This window comes from Saccopteryx bilineata, chromosome 6 (genome assembly GCF_036850765.1).
Source record: "Saccopteryx bilineata isolate mSacBil1 chromosome 6, mSacBil1_pri_phased_curated, whole genome shotgun sequence".
Taxonomy (NCBI): domain Eukaryota; kingdom Metazoa; phylum Chordata; class Mammalia; order Chiroptera; family Emballonuridae; genus Saccopteryx; species Saccopteryx bilineata.
Window position 1 is genome coordinate 35,499,901 of NC_089495.1, and position 19,619 is coordinate 35,519,519.

The 19,619-nt window shown below is 41.9% G+C and overlaps 2 protein-coding genes across 3 annotated transcripts in view; both read right to left on the minus strand.

Annotated features, from left to right (window-relative positions):
• LOC136307725 (arylamine N-acetyltransferase 1-like) overlaps nucleotides 1-19,619 on the minus strand; it is a 66,072-nt gene that overhangs the window by 19,439 nt on the left and 27,014 nt on the right. The window lies entirely within an intron of this gene.
• Nucleotides 5,286-18,772, minus strand: LOC136309001 (arylamine N-acetyltransferase 1). 2 transcript variants are annotated; one of them, XM_066236993.1, is made up of 2 exons: nucleotides 16,694-16,731; nucleotides 5,286-8,244 (listed from the first exon to the last, which is right to left on the minus strand). In XM_066236993.1, the coding sequence occupies exon 2, from the start codon at nucleotides 8,236-8,238 to the stop codon at nucleotides 7,366-7,368; it is 873 nt and encodes a 290-aa protein (XP_066093090.1). In that variant the 5' UTR covers nucleotides 8,239-8,244; nucleotides 16,694-16,731; the 3' UTR covers nucleotides 5,286-7,365. The 2 variants fall into 2 exon arrangements, with proteins under 2 accessions (XP_066093090.1, XP_066093089.1); XM_066236992.1 differs by lacking the exon at nucleotides 16,694-16,731 and adding an exon at nucleotides 18,717-18,772 and having other exon boundaries at nucleotides 5,287-8,244.

Here is a 19,619-nt window from a genome sequence, read left to right on the forward strand (position 1 = left end):
AAAGAAATAAAAGGATCCAAACTGGAATAGAAGAAGTAAAACTTATTTGCCAATGGAATGATACTATATAGAGAGAATCCTAAAGATTCCACAAACCTATTTATTAGAACTAATAAATGAATTGAGCAAAGTTACAGATATAAAATTAATATCCAGAAATTGCTTGTGTTTTTCACATACCAATAACGAACTATCAAAAAGAAAAATTAAGAAGACAATTTTATTTAAAATTGCATCAAAAATAATAAAATACCTAGGAATAAAATTAAACAAGGAGGTAAAAGATTTATACTCAGAAAACTATCACATTGCTGAAAGAAATAAAAAAAAGACACAAATAAATGAAAAGATGTACCATGTTCAGGTATTGAAAGAATTAACATTGTTAAAATGCCCATATTACACAAAGCAATCCACAGATTCAGTGCAATCCCTAACAAAATATTAATGCCATTGTTCACAGAATTACAAACTTACATGATCATTATGTTTAAAAGTTTCTTTTATCTTATGATTGTCAACATATTTATATATTTAAAAATTCCTTTATGATTTTATTTTTACAGGTAATGCTTTGATCTGTCTGAGAATTTATTTTGACTCTTGTTGGAGATCCATCTTATCCCATTCCCCAAATAACTAGCCAATTGCCCAATACTATTTATTGCATCATCTGTTTTTTCCCTATTGAATTGAAATGTGGTTTTTATTCTGTTGTAAATTCTTACATGTATTTGGATATATTTCTCTTCTATCTCATTAAATTGTTTCTCTTCTTGCCCCAGCACCATGTTATTTTAGTCACTTAGCTTTATAATAAGTTTTAATATCTGGAAAGCTAGTTTTGAGTTACACTTTGAGAAGTTAATTTTCTGAACCTTGTGAGACTTCTAGAATGAAATCAGAAGGTTCAGTAAGCAGTACTACCCAAACAGAGGCCAACAAACACATACTATTGGGCAAGACCATAAGCTTCTGGGTTGGTGAACACGTGGAGGTGCAGGAACAGTGGTGGGCGTGGAGAGGGCATGGAAGCCCCGCCCCCTTTGCCCTCCCCTGCCCTGCGCATCTCTTCCATCTGGATGCTCATCCATGTCCTTTAAAATATCCTTTTATGATAAACTGGTAAACATCTATAAATGGTGTTCGTTTGTTTGTTTAGCTCTGCGAGCAACTCTATCAAATTAATCAAAACCAAGGAGGAAGTCATGGCTACCTTTGACTTATAGGTCAGAGGTCCAGGTGGCAACCTGGGCTTGAGATTGGCATCTGAAGTGTGTGAGACTGAGCCCTCCACCTGTGGGATCTGATGCTGTCTCCAGGTAGACAGTGTCAGAACTGAGTTAAATTGTAGAGTGTGAGGCTGGAGTTACAGAAAAATTGCCTGGTGGGGGGAAAACCCCGCACATCTGGTGTCGGAAGGGTTGTGAGGGTGACCATAGTGAGAGAGTAAAGGAGAGACACACAGGACGATGGGACGGAGCTTTATCTAACTCAGAATGGAATTAGAAAAAAGCACCAAGAAGAATAAAACAATATTCAAGTGTGGAGCCTTGCATGGACCAAACATGTTCAGAAGCCATGTGTGCCATTAATTCAATATGAGGTTTTATTTTTGTTCTGTTTTGTTTTTTTGTGACAGAGACAGAGAGAGGGACAGACAGACAGGAAGGGAGAGAGATGAGAATCATCAATTCTTTTTTGCAGCATTTTAGTTGTTCACTGATTGCTTTCTCATATGTGCCTTGATGGGGGAGGTGGCTAGAGCAGAGCGAGTGACCCCTTGCTCAAGCCAACGACCTTGGACTCAAGCAAAGGAGCTAATCCAGCCATGCGGGCTTCCGGCGGCTTCGTGTGGATAGTGTCTTGTCTCACATAGACACTGGGTGCTCTCATTCCTGGCACAGGCTTCTCCAGTGGTTCCTTCTAGGAGCTCAATCTCATGTGGAGCTTGGAAGTGCAGGGGAGATAACTCCTCAGGGTAAACTCTCAATGAACAGCAAATGAGAACCAGTGGTAACAGTGCACCTATTGGTCTTTGGTGGAAAACTGGGGGGTGCTCATTTATGCTCCTTTGGAAGTCCCAGTGGCATTGAGCCCCTGTTTCCCACAGCAGCGAACTTAATGTAAGCCCTCATGTAACTTCTCCTCTTCCTCCTCACTTTCACTGTCCCCTCTCCTGCTTACTGGTGTCACCTCACAGATAAACTACACACAAGTGTCTGAGCGTTAAAGTGCTGCATCTAACCTCCATGCTCCCAAGTAATCTTTTTTCTTACCTACCATTCTTCCACTACAGTCCCTCCTTCACACTTGACCTCACTGTTATGCCCACAATTTAAAATACTTCTGTTTTCAGAGTACCCAAACTTAGGAAACCACTTTCTAAAAACATTGTCTCATCATATTAATAAATGCATGCATATTTAGTTGCATAAACTCACATCAAACAGCATTTGAGTCTTGGTATTTCTCGGGAGATCTGTAAATGAAACTGCTTTTATCCCAAAGAAAAGTCCTTAGATAAACAGTTCTATTAGGTCTGATTGGTCTGTAAGCTTCTTATTATAAAATAGGTTCTTTTATAGTTTAAAGACTGAGGCATGTGATAAATCTAAGAGCCCAGAGAATAAAGACAAGAACCATGAGAACAACTTCTAGGAAATAGGACTGAGCCTTAATCAAGGAACTGGCCACCTGGGCCCAGCTGGATTTCAGAACGCTTATGAATTTAGGTCATGGCTGTGTGCTTTATTTACCACTTTTTGAATAAAAGGGTCTATTTTATGCTTGTTTGTTTTATGCTGGTTTCACTACAGTGTGCTGGGTATGTGGAGGAAAGGTAGCTCACAAGAGTTCATATCAAGAATGGAACTCAAAGAATATACCCACAAAACCACCCAAGAAGCATCCTCTACAACAGGCCATGATGACAAGATCCTGGACTTCAAGCCCGAGCCTGATGCCATAATGGAAGGAGGCTTTTGTGGAATATTGGAATGGGCAGAGTGTATTTGCACATTTGAAGAATATAATTTGGGGAACCAGAAGGTTGATGGTGTCAAACAATATTTTCCATAGATGGCCATCAAAGTATCTTCCATCCTGCAAACAATACAATATACAGGTGATATATTATAGAATTCTACCCCTGAAAGCTATGTAATTTTGTTAAACAATGTCACCCTAATTTTTCAATGAAATAAGGAGTTCTCTTCCATTCCAGATGATCTAGAACCTATCCATTCCCACATTAAGAAGTGAAGTCCAGTTTTCGCCCCTTGAAACCAGAAGGACTTGTGACTGACATAACCAACAGACTGTGGCAGAAATTATGCGGCATGACTTTGATGCTGGGTAATTCAGACTACTCAATGGATAGGGCGTTGTGTCCGGGTGATGAAAGTGTTTTGAAACTAGAGGTGGTGATTGCACAAACTGTAATAAATATCAATGGATTGTTCACTTTGAAATAGTTCTGTTATATAATTTTTACTTCAACTAAAAACAATACACGTTTTAAAAAGCTGATTCACCTTCCACCTCACACATAGATTTCTGAGTCACCATGTAAGAAATATAACTGCCCTGAGGCGACCATACTGTGAGGAAGCCCAGCTGGCATGGAGAGGCCACATGGAGGTACTCCAATTGCTACCCTCAGACCAGAACCACACATGTCAGTGAAAAAGCTTCTAGACAAGACATACACAGACATCAGTTAACCACCAATTTCCGGAGTCCTTCCTGCTGACACTGGACATAGTAGGGCAGAAAAGAGACATTCTCCTGTGTCCTTTCTGAACTGCAGACCGACAGGATCTGCAGTTTTAACCCTAAATTTCAGGCAATGTGTTAAGCAGCCATAGTATCTGGAAAAATAATCATCCACAGAGATCACTCATTAAAATTTTTTTTTGTATTTTTCTGAAGCTGGAAACGGGGAGAGACAGTCAGACAGACTCCCACATGCGCCCGACCAGGATCCACCCGGCACGCCCACCAGGGGCGATGCTCTGCCCACCAGGGGGCGATGCTCTGCCCCTCTGGGGCATCGCTCTGCCGCGACCAGAGCCACTCCAGCGCCTGGGGCAGAGGCCAAGGAGCCATCCCCAGCACCCAGGCCATCTTTGCTCCAATGGAGCCTTGGCTGCGGGAGGGGAAGAGAGAGACAGAGAGGAAGAAGGGAAGGGGGGTGGAGAAGCAAATGGGTGCTTCTCCTATGTGCCCTAGCCGGGAATCGAACCCGGGTCCCCTGCGCTCCAGGCTGACACTCTACCGCTGAGCTAACCGACCAGGGCCTATTAAAATTTTTTATTGATTTTTACATGGGGAGAGGAGATAGAGGGCAAGAAACATTGATTAGTGGTTTCATTTATTTATGTATTCATTGGTTGCTTCTTATATGTGCCCTGACCAAGGGTTGAACCTGAAACCTTGGCATATCAAGATGATGCTCTAACCAATTGAACTCTCTGCTCAGGAGAGACCACTCATTTAGATTTATTGAAGAAAAGTTAGCATTGCAAATAAGGCACCACTCTTCAATATGGCAGCTAATTTTATATATCTCAGTCAAATTTATACTGCTTACAAAAATTAGGGGATATTTCAAAATGAATATGAATCTATAAAATATCCCCTAATTTTTATGATCCGTGTATTTTAGCCTTTTTAAACATGAGGTGCAGTCAAAGAAAAGCAATTGCATTGGGATTCAGGATACTCATTGTACAATACGACTTCCTTAACTCATTTGTACAAACCTGCATCTTTCTCCTTGAGCCAGCTTTTAATCTAGTCTGTCTCTTGCCAGCTACTCTTCCATTGACATGACCTTAGTAAAAATGTGAGAAAATCCTTTCCCACATTGCTACAAGATAGCATCAGAGCTGAGCAAGGCCCATCAGGTAAGGTAAGAAAGATAGCAAGCTGTCACATGCTGAAATACACTTTTCATCCTTCCTGCCACTCAGGACTGGTCTATCCACCCTCCTAGGGATCTCCATCTACCCTGAGCAGCATATCCCAACTCTCACATCAGTGCATGAAGTACCCATAATCCAAAGTAACTTCTTCTTTTAACTAGCATTTCTCCATCCCAGCCACTGCTCTCCCTTTAAACTTATTATTAACCAAAGAAGAGATTCAGGCTATAGAAAAAGAACCAAGCTTTGGCCGGTGGCTCAGTGGTAGAGCGTCAGCACAGCATATGGATGTCCCAGGTTTGATTCCCCATCTGGGCACACAGAAGTGACCATCTGCTTCTCTATCCCTCCCCCCCCCTTCCTCTCTCTTCTTCTCCTGCAGCCATGGCTCCATTCCAGCGCATCAGCCCCAGGTACTTATGATGGTTCCATGGAGCCTCTGCCTCAGGCATTAAAAATAGCTCGGTTGCAAGCATGGCCCAGATGGGCAAAGGGTCAACCCCAGATGAGAGTTGCTGGGTGATTCCCAGTTGGGGTGCATGCGGGAGTCTGTCTCTCTATCTCCCTCTTCTCACTTAGAAATTTAAAATTTTTTAAAAAAAGAACAAAGACATGTGTTTGAGCAAAAGAATTCCATCCAAGAGATGCAAATTCAGGTAGCAACTCAAACTGCACTTTAGAGAGAATAAAGAAAGGCAAGGTTTATAAAGGCAAAATCTACAAAGTGAAATTCTTTCCTGCAAAGGAAGGATTGTGCACTAAACTGCCAGGGGTTGATTGGTTCCAATGTGCAGTGGGAGAGGCAAACACTACAGGGAAGAAGTCAAGTCCATATGGATCCATACAGCAGTTGTTCCAGGAGGTTTCTGGCTCAGCCTTTGACCTCAGTTTAGCAACAGGTTAGCAACTTAATAACAGCTCTAAGCACCGAGGCTTGGTCTGTGCTTGGGCTGCAAAGGCCCCACTTCCTTAATACCCTCCTGACTCTGTTTGAAGTGCCTCTCTTGGCAAAGCTCATTCCATTTTGTTTTATTTTTTCATTATCATTATGATAACCACAAGTTGAAGAGGGAGAATAATGTAAGAACAAGGCTGCAGTTGAAATTATAGCCCCGGTTCTGGAATTCACTAACAGAAAATGTGAGTTATAGATAAGTAAAGATTCCAATACTGAAGCACCAGCCACAGTCAGATTTAGGCCATCTGATACTGCATTCATTTTAATCACGGAAGAAGCAGGCAGATTCCAGACCAGTTTTGAGCTAGGGAGATAAAGCAAGATGGAAGAACTTTCATCAAATGCTGACTCAGTATCCAAAACATTACTGACGTTTTCATTCATCCATATAACAAATGTTACTCTGAGAGGTGACTGTAGGTCTGGCACTTAATTACCTAAGTATTGTCCACATGTTACATCTGGGAGATCAGAGGCACAGATTCATGAAGTGATTCATCCAGTGTCCACAGGATTTGAACTCAGATCTACACACTTTGAAGCTCACACTCTTATAACAGAGTGTGGGAGGAAATAAAAGAAAATAACAAAAACAGAAAAAGGATGCAAGAAAGAACTGGCCCCATGATATCCCAACTCTGCCAAACACACACTTCAGGACTGACATTGTATTAGCCTCCAATATTTAACATACTTTGTAGGCATCAAGATTTTACAGATAATACGTATTTTAAAATTCACAATAATTATTTTGGACAGAATGACAATTCTGGAATTTAAACAATTCTAAATATCAGTGTTTCTATATTAAGGAGAATTCTACTTAAAGAGCTGGTTGCAAAAGAACCATGTATGAAATCATTAGCTGTGTCTCTCTTGGTACTTAATTACGTTACTACTTGTGGTTTAAGCCTTGTCTTGAGAAGTATTAGGAAGCAATATCATGTCTCATTCTTTTTTGTTGAATTCTAATTTTACATTATGCTTTTTGGATTTTTTTGGTAAAATTCAATATTGGACACATGCTGGTTGAACTTAATAAAAAAGATATATTCTCAATTTTCCATTTACTGAACTATGGGTAAATATTTCTTATAAATTCCATATTCAACCTATATGAAAATTTTACTACCAGAAATTACTATTTTCCCCCAGAAAGCCATATGCCATCCTTAAAATACCTTTACTGTTATTAATTTTGAAAGGTGTGTGGTTCTCTTTCTTTAAAATGATATCTGAATACTTATGCTGACATTTTAAAGAATGAAATTATTTGATGTCTAGGATTTTCTCTAACATCATGTGGGGTCATTGAAGAAATACAAGAAATAGGCTACCAGTTCATAGTTGGTAAGACGGGTGACAAAAAATAGGGGTTTATTATATTTCATTCTCTCTACTTTTATACCTATTGGAATTTTTTTAAATAAAAAGTGTCAGTATTAGATATAATACTGAAGATCATTTCTATTCCTTACTCTAAATGGTAAAAAATTTATCACCATATTTGGGTACAAGCTTTTTCTCCAAGGAAATATTAAATATATTTTTCAGCTCTTCTTCTATTTCTTCTTCATTCAGTGTCTTAAACTCCACCAAATCCATACTGTCCTTATAACTGAATTTTCTAAAGGTGAGGGTGAAGCCCACTAAACAGTGAACCCCATCTTGGGTCTGCAAGGAACAAAATGACTTGCTTGTAAACACAGATGCAGCAGACATCTGAAGATGCTCATTAACAGACTCAAAATCTTCGATTGTTCGAGGTTCAAGAGTAAAGGAGTAGATTTTTCGATACTTATTCTTTTCCAGGAGATCAGAATTAAGAAATTCTTGGTTTGGAATGTACTGCTCTCTTCTGATTTGGTCCAGGTACCAGATCCCTGTCTCTTCTGTCAAGCGGAAGATGCAGGGCACCTGAGGCTGATCCTTCCCAGAAATTAACTCCAGAGGTTGCCACATCTGGAAGGAGCGTCCAAACCCAGCATCAGCTATGTAGTTCCTGCCATCTATGACCACCTGCAGCAAGAGGTGAATCATAGCACTGCTATATTGGCTGGCTGGAGTGTTGTACACATACCCACCCAACATTGTGGTCTCGAAACCGATGGTGGTCAGAGCCCAGTACAGAAGTTGATTGACCTGGAGACACCACCCACCCCGGTTCTTCCTCACGATTTGATCAAAAATGGCCTCCAAGCCCAATTCCATGGGTTCCCCACAATGGATGTTAAGGTTCTCAAAGGGAATGGCCCAGATCTGGTGCTGAAGAATGTCAGTGAGTGTTTCCAGGTCCAATTTGTTCCTAGACTTCTTATAACCAATTCTTTCAAAATATGCTTCAATATCCATGATCTCCTAAAGCAAGGAAAATAAAACAAAAACACAGTGTTACTTTAGCGCTTGGATTTAGCCTAATTATAAATAATTATTTTAAATATGTAATTATAAAACAGTGGTTCCGAATATCTGCAATCCAATCATTTGTTTACTACTTTTATTGTATTAATTGCTTTTACATGCTAAAGTTCACTTAATTGTCTCAGTAACCCCGTAAGAAAAATATTATCACTGGGTCCATGTTTTAAACTTGAGACGTTGTAAATCCAGATTAAATGATGAGCAAGATGATAAACTGATGATAAACAGATATGTGATTTTGTTGGTAATAAATTTAAAGAGCTTCAAATTGGTTTACAAAGAGTTCCATTGCAAACAGGAGAATTATAGAGTATGTTGTGTTCTTGGTGCCTGACACCCTTAATTTCACCTTTAGCTGAACCTACTCAAAGATTTATATTCATTGATTTATTGATGCAGTCAATAAAAAGTTTATAAAAACCTATTATGTATATTTGCTACTGATCTAGTACTTGCTTGCCCTCAGAAATCTTACAGGGCTGGTTGGGAGAACACAAGCAGTCAACTGAATAAAGAAATAAAACATGCAATTTCTTCATTACGTTAAGTGTCTGGAAAAAAACTACAGCAAAGAAAGATGTGCACACAGTGATATTTCATTTCAAATAAGGTGGTCAGAAAAACCCTCACTATGGCCTGAAGGATATGAGAGAATTAGCCATGTCACATATGTACTAAAGACCATTCAGGCAGAAACAATGGAAAATTAAAAAGCCTTAAAGTGACACCTGCCTAGAAGCCCGGGGGATCAGAGCAGAGTGAGTGAGAGGAAGTGTGGGCTGAGATGAAATCAGACAGATGACAGTGGCCTTAAAACCAATTCTGTTGGCTTTTACTCTTAGGTGAGAAATCACTGTAAAAAGGTTGCAGTTTGGGCACATTATACAATGATCATATTGGCATTTTTGGTTATTGTATGGAGAATGAGCTGGTCTCTTCATTCTTTCCGAGCTAAATGTGATCCAGGTTGGACCACTTCACAGCACATGTGCCATACGGCCACTGGCTTGCACATGGATAGCATGTAGCCCAGGTCAGGTGGGTGAGACTCTGCGGGGGACTCTGCTAAAGCCGAAGCAGATACTTTCTGCTGTGAGGCTAGAAGCTGGTAGGATATCTGCTCAAAGCACCTGGGAGAACTTGCTAGAGAATAATATCAACAAAGAATTTATTGAGTTGAGGTATGAACAGCAAGAGAAGGGAAGATGAGAAAAGACCTGAATGAAGCCCCAAGTTAACTTGACTCTCTGGTGAGGTGAGCCCAAAGAGAAAAGAATAAAAGAAGTGCTTCGTTTGTTATGCCCATGTAGAAAAGGTTTCTATCCCTGCTACTACTAAACTGTCTTAACCTAGTATGTTCCCTGATTAGAACAGTGGTGCTTACCACTGGTAATACGCCCTGCCCTGAGGTGCCGTGGAACAAGCACCCTGTCTGTGGGTTAATGCTGATAAGCCAAGTGTTCCTGGCACCTCTTAATGTCATTTCTTTTGGATTCTCCTATCTGTCTTTTTTGTTCAGCTATTCTTCCCATTCTGCTAGTGTTTCAACTTTCTGTATTCTTGATGTCTACCATATTATTTCTCGCAAATCAATGGAGTTCATTTCATTTCTTCTCATCTTAATTTACATCAATATTCTTTTTCAATATCGATACAAGCTTAAAACTCTACTAGTCAGACACAGAGAGAACTAATTTAACCTAACCATCCCTACTCTCTCTGCTTCTGTGACTGGAACAAGCTGGGATTTGAGTTGTCTATTGCCAATTTCATGAGAGACAGGGGCTGAGTAGGTATGAGTGTTCTTAACTCAAATTGTAGCAACTTAAGAAGGCAGAGGACTCCTGTACAAAAGAACTGGCAAACACTCTCCCTGGGCTGGCGGTTTTTATAGGGTTCAGGGGCTGTTAGTAGTGGTGGAAGGGAGAAAAAGTTCCGTGCAGATAGTCATGTAAAAATGTGCAGAAAGGCCCTGGCCGGTTGGCTCAGCGGTAGAGCATTGGCCTGGCGTGCGGGGGACCCGGGTTCGATTCCCAGCCAGGGCACACAGGAGAAGCGCCCATCTGCTTCTCCACCCCTCCCCCTCTCCTTCCTCTCTGTCTCTCTCTTCCCCTCCCGCAGCGGGGGCTCCATTGGAGCAAAGATGGCCTGGGCGCTGGGAATGGCTCCTTGGCCTCTGCCCCAGGCACTAGAGTGGCTCTGGTCGCAACAGAGCGACACCCCAGAGGGGCAGAGCATCGCCCCCTGGTTGGCAGAGCGTCGCCCCCTGGTGGACGTGCCGGGTGGATCCCGGTCGGGCGCATGCAGGAGTCTGTCTGACTGTCTCTCCCCGTTTCCAGCTTTGGAAAAATACCAAAAAAAAAAAAAATGTGCAGAAAGTAGAGGTTCAGTTGCAGGAACGTCTCCTTTACGAGGTCTTCTGAGGTAGCACAGGCCTAATCAACATGGTCCTATCTGGTGTCCCTGGCATTTCTCAAGAACAGTCAGGATTGTGATGCATCTGGGAACTTCTGCAAGAGAACTCCCTATATTTCTTACGCAACAAAATAAAGATTATGGCTTGTGAACCCTTTGTTACCCACAGTGCCTTAACTCTTTGCAGGAAAATTCTGTGACTGAGCCCTTGTAAGAAACTATTGTAATTTAATCCCTTACATCAGGGGTCTCAAACTCAACTCAGCATGTGGGCCGCAGAGCAAGATCACAGCCCTTAGGCGGGCCGCACTAGGTCTACAAAAGGCAACTGTTAAGTAACACTTTTCTCACTGCAGTTGAAAACAAAAAAAAATCAGTACAACAAGCACAATCGTACATGCAGTTTACTCAGTGTCACAAAACGACCAGAAACTGTAGTTCGCATCACAACTGCTGTTAACTAAGCTAATATCTAGCTAGGATGCTAGAGAAATGAAAAATACAAGTAGGCCCCTAGGCTTACTTAATTTTATCCAAAATATTTTGAACTTCGTGGATTAGTCTGCGGGCCGCACAAAATTGTTCAGCAGGCCGCATGCGGCCTGCGGGCCGCGAGTTTGAGACCCCTGCCTTACATAATCTTATATTCAATGCAACTGAAAAACTTCTATAACTGAAGCCAAATTTCTAACTTTTGGGCTCCCCTATCACTTCTACATCTAGAAGCAGTGCTGAATAAGAAGGCTGGTGATATGGAAGAAAAGGAGTGTGGTTTCAACATGCCTAACCTTTCTGAAAAGGTTTTTTCACCTGCTACCTTAATCTGTTGAGACTTCGATCACAACAGTGGTACAGAGACATCAAGACTGACCTCTTTGCAAATGTGGCCCAGCCTGAGGTGACATAGTTTAATGATGAGCGAAGCATCTCTCTTTTCTCTCATATTATTTCTTCAGTCTTCTATTTCTCTTTTTGACCCAGCTATCATTTTCATTTTGTCAGTGTTTCTAAATTTTCTTTTCTTATATATGTGTAATATTACTTTCCTTAAATCTATGAGATTCATTGAATCTCTTCTCATCTCACCAGCATCTTTCTCAACATTTAGACAAGCTCTAATACATTTCCACCCAGCCAGAAAAAGAACACGAGTATTTAGCCAGACTGTCCCACACCAATTCTGGCCCCTAACCTAGAATCTGTAATGAGTATGTAAGAAAAAAAGGTGAAGGTTGACCAAAAAGAAATTAGGTGGTTTATAACCTGACTAGTTGATTTTTGGCTAGACCATTATTCCTTCTACTAGAAAAAAATTTAATATGTTTTAAATGTTATAATCTGTTTTTCTCTTTTTTTCCCATTTCTTTCTCTTCTTTCCCTCTTTTTTTTTTTAAGATACTATTTTGAGTTCAAATTGAGTAAGTGCAGGTTCATTCATAAAAAGTCAGTTTCTATTATGAGTCTGGATGCAAGTAACATGTAACCAAATAATATTTCAGTATTCTGCAACTAAACATATGAAGCTGTGATTTACTAAAGCTGTGATTCAAGGTGAAACACTGGAAGCAGTTAGGAGGTCGTCCCTAGGGCAATAGATGACTGAAAACATTACTGACTTTATATATTGACTTATATCATTTCAGTGCAGGATGTGCCCTTTTGTTTCAGTTGGATGATAAATATGAGAAAAGACTCCAGGGGCCCCGGCAGTGGCTCAGTGGGTAGAGCATCAGCCTGGCATATGGACGTCCCAGGGTTCTATTTCCAGTCAGCGTACACAAGAGAAGTGACCATCTGCTTATTCCCCCCACTCTCCCTCTTTTCTCCCTCTTCTGCTCCTGCAGCCAGTGGATCAGTTGGTTGAAGCATGGCCCTAGGCAGCTAAAGATAGCTCCACTGCAGCACATCAGTCTCAAGCACTAAAAATAACTTGGTACTTGAGCATCGGCCCCAGGTAGGGTTACAGGACGGGTCCCATTGGGGCACATGCAGAAGTCTGCCTCGCTATCTCCCCGTCTCTCAACTAAAAAAAAAAAAAAAAAAGACTCAAGGGAAACACAATGAGAACTCTCAGAAATACACCTAATATCTTTTGAAGTAAATTGGAAGTATGTTGATTTTTGGGTTTAATTCAGAAGACTTGGAAGTTTCTTCTTTCTGGCCAAAACTCTAAAAATAATAGAAAAGACAGTAAAACATATCATGTGACCTCCCAAGAAAATAAAAGGGTATTTTGATGGACTATAAACTATGAAAAATCCCTAAAAATCACAAAACAAAAGGGATAGGATTGAAGAATAATGTGAACATCTGAGCTACACAGGAGAGAATGTGAAAGTATAACCACAGGAGACAGGAGCAGCAGTGATGGGCTCAAAGCCTGGAGGGTACGGAAGCCCCAGGAGAGGGCTCGGCAGCAAGCAACCAGATGACTAACTGCCACGGAATGAGCAAGGAGCTGTGAGCCTTGTTCCATGCCCCCATTATTGCTACAAGATTTACCAAACACAGCACCACAGGAGGTAACAGTAGCAGCTGTTCTTCCTTTAGGATTTTGGGGGGAAAAAATAAGACACAATGTTCTTTTTGTTAGTGTCACCAGAAAGGAAGAACCATGCATATATGGAAGTTAGGCATCAAAGTATCTCCTGTTATATTCACCTTCCTTCATAACGGGGCCAAGCCTCACTCCCGTCAGACATCTCACCGGTCACATTAGATTCAAGACAAGTAAAAGGAGGAGACAAAGCTAAACACGCATGAACATAATGAGAAACAGGACGCAATATATTATACTATGAGGTTGGGAATGAAAGAAAAGGACGTAATATGCCAAAGATAGACAAAAAAGAAAAGACAACCAACTCAAGAAGAAGAATAAACTGAGCAATGGAAAGAAATTCTTCACAGGTACTTGGAGCAAAAGATCATTTAAATTGGACTCATAACAAAGAGCCAAAAAATGAGGTGATAAAATAATACAGCATTATGGAAAGACAAATTTGAGACCTTAGGAAACTAAGAAAAAAAAAAACAAACTAACACATAATTACTTATAAACAGAAAGGGACAATATAGATACAGCAGGATATTAAATTATATACATAAAAGAAAAACTTGACTCTCACAGTAAAAGTGAATAAAAAGATAAATCCATTGAACAATCAGAAAAAAGCCAATAGAAAAGCAATTGATGCATCTGAAGAAAACTAAAAAAGCACAATAGAAAATGCATAGAAAAAAAACAGAAACATTTTCCTGGATGGAAACAAAAATAAATCTGAAAAACAGCAAGATTATGGAGAAGTTTGACTCAGTATGTATTCTGGTTAAATTATTGAAACTCAAAATTGCCAAAAACGACTTGGGTAATAGGCAGAAAAGCAAACCCTTTATAAGGGAGAAACTATCAGGAGGGTGTCAGAATACTCCACAGTAATATGTCCGCTAAATTAAGAGAAAGGTCCGATCCTCAAATAGTATTCTCAGCGAGTATTTTATTTAAGCACAGAGGCATTATAAATATAACCTCTAACCTGAAGGAAGTTGAGGAATGCATGAACAATGAGCTACCCTGATAAAGTGCTACCTCCTCGTTGGCCAATGAAGATGTGAATCAAAATGAAAAAAGAAGGAAGAGAGAGGCCTCAGTAAAGGACTCATGGTCATCATTGGCTCCTTTTATTATAGAACAAAGAGTAGAAAGTTATGAGAATTATAGCAATGGTAAATTTTTTAAAAAGTAACCCAAATGAAACCCGTTAGACCTATTTATTGGCCTCACCCTAAGTTCAGAGGTAAGAAATAGAGCTGCTCAGTGTACCCAGAGAGGGCACATGGGATTGGTGAAGACTCAGGACTGGAACTACTGTGGGGAGAATTCTGACTGTACCACCTGATCCCTTCAGATGTCTTTTACCATTTCACCATGCTGCTGGCCTGACTTCCATGTTCTTATGTTACCTAGACAGTCAGGAAGCACCAGTAAGTCTTCCCCATTGACCAAGATGGCTGCAGGGGGAGGTTCTTACACTGAGCACACCAAAAGCTAGAGACATGAACGGACAGGGCCCCAGTGCACCAAAAGCTAGCAAGATACTTGGATAGGAAAAACTCTCCCTTCCCTATCCCTGTAAGAACCTTAGTCTTGAGCAGGAAGGAGAGATGTCTTTGAGTGGGGAGTCCATCATTCTCCCAAGTCAGGGCAGCTGAATGAACCTCTTTCTTTTTGCATCAGTTCTTGCCTCATGAGTTTAACTTCTTTTGCAGCAGGCAGCCGAACCTGCATTTGCATGTTTGCTTATACTTATGCTTAAGGGCCTGCACCCTAGACTCGCTTTGGAGGACCTCTTGAGGGCTCCCGGGGCTGCTTTGCCATCCTCTGCAGAGAGCTGGAGGGGCCAGGGAGTCATATTCTGCCAGGGCAGCTGTGAGTCAATGAGTGACTGGTGGGAGGTTTTAAAGTCCAGCTGCTTTGCCTGGAGTCTGGATACACTTTGAGTTAGAATGCACAACCAGGCTACAACCAGGTTTCTACCAGAAGCACTTCTTTAATGTCACTTGTCTGTGATTCTGAGTCTTTGTCTCAGAGTCTGATTCTGGGGAACCTGCTTTAAGACATATTGGCGGTCATTCAGGAGAGCTGTGCAAAACACAGGCAGCTTCCAGAGGGGCTGGAATGGCAAGTCAAAGAGACTTACTTTTCTCTGAAGATCAAATGGATTCTTCTTGTTTGCTGAATGATCGTCAATTGTTGAACTGACTTTTGTCATTTCAACATTTGTCCTTTCAATATTTTCATTTGTCATTTCAACATTTTCAATAATTTGTCCTTATGACATGGTACTTTAATTTCAAATTACTTTTTTGAATGTACACTTGGAAAATAGGTTGACATGAAGAACTCATTGACCAGTTCCCAGTCTCTAGGATCTCTACATCTTTCATGGATAAGTGAGTTTCTTTATTTTTTATTTAATTTAATTTAATTTTATTTATTTCTATTTCTCTATTTATTTATTTTGACACAGAGAGAGAGTCAGAGAGAGAGACAAATAGGGACAGACATACAGAAATGGAGAGAGATGAGAAGTATCAATTCTTTTTTTTTTACTTTTTTCCAAAGCTGGAAACGGGGAGGCAGTCAGACAGACTCCCGCATGCACCCGACCGGGATCCACCAGGCATGCCCACCAGGAGGCGATGTTCTGCCCCTCTGGGGCGTCGCTCTGTTGCATCCAGAGCCACTCTAGCGCCTGAGGCAGAGGCCACAGAGCCATCCCCAGGGCCCGGGCCATCTTTGCTCCAATGGAGCCTCGGCTGCGGGAGGGAAGAGAGAGACAGAGAGGAAGGAGAGGGGGAGGGGTGGAGAAGCAGATGGGCGCTTCTCCTGTGTGCCCTGCCCGGGAATTGAACCCAGGACTCCTGCATGCCAGGCCGACGCTCTACCACTGAGCCAACCGGCCAGGGCCAAGAAGCCTCAATTCTTAATTGCAGCTCCTTAGTGGTTCAGAGATTGCTTTCTTATATGTTTCTTGAAGTGGGGGCTACAGCAGAGCAAGTGATCCCTTGCTCAAGCCAGCAACCTCGGGCTCTAGCCAGCGACCATGGGGTCATGTCTGTGATTCCATAGGCTCGAGCCAGCGACCCTGTGTTCAAGCTGGCAAGCCCATGTTCAAGCTGGATGAGCCAATGCTCAAGCTGGCAACCTCGGGGTTTTGAACCTGGGTCCTCCATGTCCCGGTCCAACACTCTATTCACTGCACCACACCTAGTCAGGCTATTTATTTTATTTTTGCCAAAGAAAACCCTAGTCTTTTCTCAAACAAAGTTACAGGCAAAAGCCTAAAATGGAATAATTAAAAACAGATTGATCCAAAACTAGTCCACACATGAGATGGTGCTGTCACACATCAAGGCTACAAGCAACACAAGTACAATTATGGACTGAAATGTAATCTTCTTTACCTACCGCTTAAATGTCTGGCATTGCAGAACAGAAGAATTTTGAGGAGTGGTAGTGGGTGACTATCTCTTTAGGTGTTTGTTTGTTTCCATCCCTTTCCTTTTTTTCTCTGTCCCTATGAATGTCATGGCATTCCCCTGTATTGATTCTACAACCCAGCCCCACCTCACAAGGGCAAGAGGCCAGCTGTTTGTTTCCGGATGGAAAGAACGCTGCCAGGCTAGTCCTGCTCAAAGGCCATCGTTCACTGTTCCACCGATGGCTACTGTGAAAAGTGCTGCTGTGAAGTCTGTGTTCAAGAGCATGTTTCGGCATGTGTTTTCAATTAATTTGCATTCATACCTAGGAACAGATTTGCTGAGTTAAATAGAAGAATTTTACGGAGTGTTTCTGAGTGGCTTTGCTTTCTATGTGCTGTTATTTTCTTTCCCTCTTCTTCCCTGTCTCTCCCTCTCCTCCCCTCCCCTCCTTATGATCTTTCCTTTTGGCTGTGAGGCCCCCTGCCAGGACACTACAATCCAGCTCGGTCCCAGGGGCAGGTGGCCAGCCAGTAATTTTCTTAATGGGAAAGAAGTCACTGGGCAAGCCTCACCCACAGACCTTCCATCAACAGTGCTTAGTGCCCTGACAGCCTGTGCGCAGGCCCAGAATGCCCTGAGCACGGAAAGCTGTGGTTAGAGCAAAAAGAGGAACTTCTGAGTAGGTTTCGTTTTTTTAAATATACTGTTCACAAAATTTAGGGGATCAGGGAATGTGCAGATACTCCACTACTCTCAGCCTTTTATATAGTACATTTTCACCAATGAAATAAAAGTTGATATTGCATCTCATTTACATAATTGAACAACTTTCTTTGACTTGTCATTTGCTTTCCTGATATTCTTGTTTAAGAAAAAAAAAATTAAATGCTTCTTTTTCTTCTATCGCTTCATATTCATTTTGAAATATGCCCTAATTCTTGTAAACAGTATATTTCCCCCTCCTCAGGAGAGGCCAAAACTGACAAGCTCAGATGTGCACGTGATAATCTCAGTATTTTTAAAGTTGGCTCTGAACTGTTAAAACCCACAGAGGGCAAATAAAATAATTCTCTGGTGAGACGCACTACATAGTTGACGGGCAGTTGTTACTTTTTCTGAGTGAGAACAGGGGGGTCAGCCATATTGTGAGCGAGAAACTGAAGTGAGGGTCTTGGGGAAAGAAACTGCAGTTTATCAAAAAAGAGATGGGTGATGTTATGGACACCTACTGGGGCAGGGGGTCAAGGCCAGGAACATGGCACCCTTAGCACCCTGGCTGCCAGGCTGTCTGCCCCCAAGGCCCCTCTCCTGTGGAATTCTGCACGGCTCTTCAGTCTGCCTGACAGTGAAGCAGTTCATTCTTGTCATTATGGCTCCTGAACACCTTCCCCTTAAGTGTCCTTCCAACAGGATGAACCTGCCCCCAGGACTTCCCTCAATCCCTGTGGGGAGTGCAACCCAGCCTCCCTGGCACTTGGGATTACTGGAGAAGTTCTGATCAGCTAATGCAGAGGGAGCAGGAGTGGTTACGAACCTGCTGCTACAAGGACTAACTGAGCCCTCTGGGACACCCTCAGTCGGGGACAGAGGGGGTGGACATCACTGTTTCAATTATCCAACAGGGAAATCTAATTCCCTGAAATACACATTATACTCATATACACTTCTGTAATCTTCACAACATTTATTTTAAGTAAATTCTAGCTCCATCTTATTGACAGATAAACTAAGTTTGAGAGATGCTGAGTAACCTGCCCAAGTCCTCACAGCTGGGATGTGGTTTGGCTGTGACTCTAAACCAGACAGTTTGAATTAAGGAGCATTATCTTCACATTACACTTCATGTCTTCACAGCATACATACGGATTCAAAGGAGGTGTCAGCTAAAGTTTTGAACCACCGTTGGACTTGAAATTCAGGCACACTGCAGTATCTAGTCTCCTGGACCCACATTTGATAGAGAATTAAGCCCTAATTTCAAAGCCAATTTCAAATAAAAAGTCACTTACCAAGTTCAACTTGGACCCACACCAGGAACTAGACTAACTTCGCCCCTCCCACTTGGAGACAAGCACAGGAAGTGCCCTCACTGACTTTGCAAACTGCTCCTCCCTGAAGTCCACTTAGAATCTCCCAGGGATCACTGGGAAATGTAGTTTGGGACCTTAGGTTGTCCTGTGTGCCCCCTAGTCAAAGCTATTCACTGGAGAAGAGTGGAGAGCTTTGTTATCTCATGAGCCCCAGTCCCAGGCTGTGAGGGGGATAATACTGTATCTGACATAGTCCTTGCCTTAGGGAGCCTGAAGCCAGATGTCCAATGTGTATGTGGGAGGTGAGGGTTTTAAGGTGGTCCTGGAAAAGCAGATACATCAAACTAGAAGAAGCAGAAGAAGACTAAGAACTTAAATCACTCTCCTAAATTTATGGTGCCATTTCTTCATCAGTTTCTATGAGGCCCCTCAGTTTCTATTCTTCCTTTCATCCCCCATGTCAGTCCCACTCACCACTCCCCTCACCCTAGCACCTGTGTAATGTGTCCAAAATGAGTCTCCTTATGTATTATAGTATGAGTGTGACATGTCTACAGTACAGTGGCAGTGTTCCTGATTGTGTTTTTAATCACATTAATGAGATTGGCCTATAGCTCAGCTGTTTCCTGTGCATTTCCCTCTACACTATGTTTTGGAAGTTGTCTACATGACACAGTTGTTGCCTCTTGCCCTCCCTTTGGCACTAATGGTTTAGTTGATGCCTCTGGTGTCCTCCTGCATGAACTTGGGAAGCCTTTCTCTTGGCCTGTGCATGGGCAGGCTAGATGGAGAGGCAACTTATGCCCCTGGGACCACCACTCAGCCCAGCATGATGGGAATTAATGATAAATACTGTCACGTTCTACCTGCTCAGGTGGGATT